We start from the raw sequence: 6,090 nt of genomic DNA on the forward strand, positions 1-6,090 counted from the left end.
AGGTAAGCATAGCCAGAATAGGGAGAGGAGAGTCAGGTACAAGTGTTTCTATTGTTAGGGTGGCTACAAAGCCATGGTGTATGCGGCCGGTGGCAAGCAAGAGGTGATGTTGTAGATATGGGTGGGTTCTGTGGGTAAGGGTTTTGCTTGACAATCCTTTGCCTATTAACCTTGAAATATGATTGAATTAATTTTCAAGATTTGCCTCCCATGCGCATTCACCAAATGGACCCGTGACTCAAACCTGAACAAGTTCGCCCATTACTAGTCAACATGTTAAATAAAAGAACAAAAGCCTTAAAAAAAACGAATGCAGCCACCACATCTAAGGACTGGTAAGCTACACTTTATTATATTATTGTTCAGATACATTTTACATTTTTTTTGCAAAAATAGTTTTCTTTAAGCAGTCAGATTTCCATGTATGAGCAGTACAAGGTTTTAACACCGGAGTACAGAAAGGAGTCCACCCAATGTCACATCAAATTCTGTGCTGTGGCAGCAGCTTGTACTGACCCGATAAAAGAGATACAAGTCGAGGGGCGTGGCCTAGCGCATGGAGCGGTAAGACGCGATTCAGCTCGTCTCCCGCTCACAGGGCACTAAACCAGGCAGACAGCAGCCATCCGTTCTCCCCTCCGCCGACCATGAGTGACCAGAGGAAGAAGGGGAAGAAGCAGCATAAAACGGGCCCCACCTCGAGAGAACTGGCCCGGTTCTTCAGCAAAACGGCACCCGCGGCCTCCAAGGCTGCCTCCTTACACGCAGCCAAGATGGCGCCGCCGGAGCTCTCCCCTGCACATGCAGAATCTCCTAAGAGATACAAGTCCAACACGGTCCCTAAACTGGATGCTTGGGGCTGGTTATGGTGCCAATTCTATAAAAGATATTTGCATGAACTTATGAAATGATGCTTGTTGATAATGAGGTCCTTACTCCCCTTTATAGTGTGGTGGACGCTTCTCCTGAAATGCCGCCATGCCTTCTAAACGATCCTTGGTAGGAATAACCTAAGGGACATGACACTGTTATGACAAAGCTGTATTTCCTTCTAATCTACTTGTTTGTTACTAGGGAAGTGCACGGGCTTGGTGTGAACCAAGATTGCCCAAGCCTGGGCAAAACTGTCAGTGACACCACCCCCATCCCACACTCCTAATCAGCTGTGGCCGGGGCCTTTGTAACATGTAGCTGCAGGCTGGAGAATGCCCCAGCCAAAGCTGAATGGGCCAAAATAAGGGATGTGTCCCTGCCAGTTTTGTGTGGGCTTGGGCGAACATGGTTCACGCTAAGCCCACGCACATCACTATATTTCACAAATTCCATTCCAATTCAATCACATAACTAGCAAACATCTAAATCTACATTTTGTCTTTTTGCCACATATTTCTGACCTACTGTCTCTTTGGGGCAAATAACATCCTTACCCTTTAATTGGCATGTGACCCAAAAAAGGTAAATATCTCTAAAAGGAAGTTCCTCTTTAAAAATATAAATAACACTTACCTGCCCATAGCACATTCCCTCAATGGCCATTCCAGATGCAATATCCACCTGTCAAGACACACAACCTCATCAAGCCCACCAGTACTCACCATTGAACTCTCTCATTACTATAAAAACACAGGGGGGGGGGGATTTACTAAAACTAGAGCAGATAGAATCTGGAGCAGCTGTGCATAGTAGCAACTGCTCCAGATTAGTTCTGTTCCAATTTTAATAAATTCCCCCCAGTACATACACATGAAATTTTTAGGCAATTTAATACAAACGCCAATTTCATCACATTAAAGGTTTTTTCCTTTTACATGATCCTAGATTGAATTGGAGGACACAGCTTTGCTTTAGATAATCACAAACTGAGTATATTGCCACTTGCTGGAGATGGACATTAGGCATTAGGTGCATTACAAAAACAAAAAAGACAGCTCAGCGGGTGCCCCTCCACAATGGTGGACAACCCAGTTATTAGCCTAGTGGCTAGGAGTTAGGACACAGAATTTCCCTCTTGGAAATCCTCACATCATTTTTTTTTTCCCTTCAATCAAGTCGCTGGTTGGGTGACAGCTCAGATAATACAAGGGGGGGGGATTTACTAAAAGTAGAGCAGATAGAATCTGGAGCAGCTGTGCATAGTAGCAACTGCTCCAGATTAGTTCTGTTCCAATTTTAATAAATTCCCCCCAGTACATACACATGAAATTTTTAGGCAATTTAATACAAACGCCAATTTCATCACATTAAAGGTTTTTTCCTTTTACATGATCCTAGATTGAATTGGAGGACACAGCTTTGCTTTAGATAATCACAAACTGAGTATATTGCCACTTGCTGGAGATGGACATTAGGCATTAGGTGCATTACAAAAACAAAAAAGACAGCTCAGCGGGTGCCCCTCCACAATGGTGGACAACCCAGTTATTAGCCTAGTGGCTAGGAGTTAGGACACAGAATTTCCCTCTTGGAAATCCTCACATCATTTTTTTTTTCCCTTCAATCAAGTCGCTGGTTGGGTGACAGCTCAGATAATACAGAACATGGTAATAGTCCCAGTTGCAGCCACCCCCAGTTCTTTGCTCCGTGCGAGTAAGGGATTTTGCTCCAGGGGGAGCACACATAACTGTCCAAACTACTGGTTTGTCACAGTGTCCCCCTTACAGGCCTTCAGAACCTCAAATTCAGCCAGTGGTGGTCTGCAGTACCAAGGTGGATGACTGGCTTCTGGTGCAATTGTGCTGAAGGTGCAGTAATAGTGCTTTCCATCTGCCTCACCACCCTTTCTATTCCATCAGCTCCCTTGTTTTCTCCATTTGTGCCCCGGGACTAAAATGTATTGGGGTAAATAGAGGCTCCAGAGTTCCCCTTAAGTGTGGTGAAACTGCTGAATTTTGGGGCCCCTATCCCTTTAAAACTCAGTTCTATGACGGGCAGTGTGGCCAATTTGTGACCAGGACTGCTGCACCTGGGACTGTAAGTACCCTTATTGGGAAGCCTTACTTAATACAGACTAAGTCTGATGGGTATTGCTGGGCCAGCATGTCAGAAAAGAGGGACAGGCCTCTACGGGGGCTTGCAGGAGAAGGATCCATTTTGTTCTAAATGTGGTGCAGTGCTGCAAGGGGTCATTGCCTGCAGTATCACTTCGCTCCTTGGGATCTCCTCTCCCACCTTTAGGCCACCAAGGGCCAGCCATAGCCATGGATTTTCTTAAGGCCGTGTTGGAAGGTTTTGTTTCTCAGGTGGAGCGTGCCTTTACCCATCTGAATTAAACACATCCAAATGTGCTCTCGGATGATTTTGAGGAAGAGTGGTGTCAGGTGCAGCCTCCGGGACGAATGAGGGGTCAGATTCAGCATCTGTATCTCCGCGTAGCCATAACCTAACAGTTCACCTCAACATTGCTCCAAGAGAGAAGGGGTTGGTGTCAGTGCTAATCAAATCCCTCAGGAATAGGCTTACCCTGTACGGGTACAGTCTGACAACACTTCAGTTGTGACATAAGTAAACCATTGGGGAGGACCAAGAGCGCAGCTGCAGCACTGGAAGTGTCCCACATCCAAAACTGGGCAGAGGATCAATGTGGATTATCTGAGCAAAAAAAACTCTAGATCAGAGAGAGTGGGCCCTTCATTCTGATGGCTTCCAGCATAACTGTCAGTGTTGGGGACCCCAGATGTCAAGTCTCAATCGGAAGGTAGACAGGTTTGTAGCAAGAGCAAAAGACTCAGTGGACGCATTGGTTGCTCCATGAGATTGCTACACGCTGCTCTTCGCACAGCTGCTGGTCAAACAATTGCCATGATCATTACGGAGGACAAGGGAATTTCAGTGATCCTGGTGGCTCCACACTGGCATCACAGGTCATGGTACGCGGATCTTGTTTGCCTGGTAGTGGATGCTGCTTGGCGTCTACCGCTAAGAGAAGACCTGTTGTCTCAAAGGCCCTTTTATCCCCTTCCCTGCCCCCCCTTGTTGGCTTTTAGCCCTCATTCACACTGGAATCGGCACGCACCTACAGCTCTGTGCAGGGCCGTATCGAGCAGCTCCCGGGAAGGACAGGTGCTGCGTGTGATAAGTACGCAGCCCCCGTCGCTCTCTATGGGACTATGCGGTCCGTACGCTCACCCGCCCTGCACGTCCATGCGGGTGAGCGTACTCGTACAATAACAAGATGGATCCTGTTTGCGTCCGAGCCGGAAAACGCGCACCCCTACGGACCCGCACTTGAGGTGAGCGCAGGGGGGCTTACGGCCGCGTAGTCCCACAGAGAAGGACGGGCTTAATGGCTTGGTTGTTGAAAGCAAAGTACAAAGGGCAGGGAAATGAGTGACTAATCTAATCTCCAGTCATTCAAGTTGCTGTGTATTAAGTGTCCTGATGGACAATGGTCAATGGTCTCTGTATGGGAATGAATAGAGATTGTGACATGGAAGAGCCTGCCTGGGAGATTTCTGCAGTGGCACCAAACCACACAGCAAAAATCCCAGGAGGAGCGAAACATATACAGCAGGGCTCAAAATTTCAAGTCCTGAGCTACTAGCCAGACCTTAAGAGTTACTCGCCACCAGTCGCCCCACCTGACCCCTACCGTGCCCCGCCCTTAACTCCGCCAGGTCAGTGGTGTGACACAGAATACAAATGGAGAATAAGATGACAAATTAAGTGAATACTGATGATGTTCTGAATTGAAATTGCACTGCAAGTGTCGGTTTACCTCTATTCCTTTGTTCATTGCCAGCTTAGCCATTCTGACAGCAACCGGAGCCTGCAAGAGAGCAAAGGGAGTTTAACAGATCTGTAACCTATCAGAAATCTAAAGCCCAACTTCTATCTCCGTGCATCCTCCACAAGTGACAAGCTTTTTCACTAAGGGTCTCTACTAATTAACTTTACATTATATACCAAGCTTGCTTTTTTATCAAGAAAGCACAGTACTGGCTGAATATCTGCAGGCGGCCACTGCTAGTACTGATATAGCTGGCAAACCTGATTCCTTTGATTCGGCCAACTGACTCGACAAACCCCAATGTACAGCCGGGGACCAGCCAGTGCACCCAGAAGTGTTGCATACCAGCATTGGCTGTAGCTCTGCAAGAGAGCAAAGCCTGGAGTCCTCATTTGCTGGACAAGTAAGTTTTACTAATCTTCTTTTATACGTTGCTGCTAGTTCAACCTTTTCTACTATTCTAGCCAGGTCCCTATAAAGTACATCTAGCCAAAACTTGTGTTTTGGTTTTGTATAGAGTGGCGAAGTGCTGAAATCTCTGTCAGGTTTTTATTGCTGTCCCCACTGCAGAGATTCAACCTTACTATTTGTCACGGAGACCATTATTACTGGAACAGAAAGTGATGAGAAAGCCAACATGCATATTACCTGTGGCAGGATTTCCTGGGCCAGCTCCAAGGCTCTCTTATGTGCAGCATCCTTGGATTCATTCTGTGGAATGGCGTCATTCACGAGTCCGATGTTATAAGCCTGCGTCCCTTCGATCTGTCGCCCGGTGAAGATGAGTTCTTTGGCTAAACCAACTCCAATCAGGCGCGGAAGGCGTTGAGATCCTCCTGCCAATGATGGGACCCTGTGTTATGACACTGCTTTATACGCATTGAAGGAAATTTATCAAAACTGGAGCACCTGTGTATGGCAACCAATCAGCGCCTTGCCCTCATTTTCAAATCTTAACTGAACAAACTGAGAAGCTGATTGGTTGCCGTGCACGGCTGCTCCAGATTTTGTCTGCTCCAGTTTTGATAAATCTCCCCCATTGTGTCGTTTTATAACATGGTGCTGATGTTTCTCCTTACCGGCTCCGGGAAGTAATCCTCTTGTAGTCTCTATCAGTCCCAGTTTAGCGGAAGATGCTGCAATATATAAAGGTTGTTGCCATTATGTCTATTAGATTCTAGCTTGTGTCTGAGGCTGAAGATGATCAGCAGGAAGGCAGCCACCACCAGTGGCCCTGGGGCAATCAGAGATGAGCGTCCAATGCCAGGTCTGAACCAACTCCATCAGTATATCATAAATACATTTGTGACTATGGTTCAAGAACTTTACCTGTCCCCTCCAGAACAGTCATCATTGTGCCCCCC

General features: G+C 46.8%; 1 protein-coding gene across 1 annotated transcript in view; it reads right to left on the bottom strand.

The window, feature by feature from the left end:
- Positions 1 to 833: 833 nt before the first annotated feature.
- ECHDC2 (enoyl-CoA hydratase domain containing 2) overlaps positions 834 to 6,090 on the bottom strand; it is a 15,268-nt gene continuing 10,011 nt past the window's right edge. The window contains exons 6-10 of the mRNA XM_018552461.1: positions 5,806 to 5,862; positions 5,375 to 5,562; positions 4,715 to 4,765; positions 1,507 to 1,554; positions 834 to 1,010 (exon numbers count right to left, since the gene is read on the bottom strand). Coding sequence (XP_018407963.1) covers positions 933 to 1,010; positions 1,507 to 1,554; positions 4,715 to 4,765; positions 5,375 to 5,562; positions 5,806 to 5,862 — 422 coding nt within the window. The 3' untranslated portion in view covers positions 834 to 932. The remainder of the gene's footprint in view (positions 1,011 to 1,506; positions 1,555 to 4,714; positions 4,766 to 5,374; positions 5,563 to 5,805; positions 5,863 to 6,090) is intronic.

The sequence above is a fragment of the Nanorana parkeri genome, unplaced genomic scaffold (assembly GCF_000935625.1).
Source record: "Nanorana parkeri isolate BGI_ZX_2015 unplaced genomic scaffold, ASM93562v1 scaffold89, whole genome shotgun sequence".
NCBI lineage: Eukaryota > Metazoa > Chordata > Amphibia > Anura > Dicroglossidae > Nanorana > Nanorana parkeri.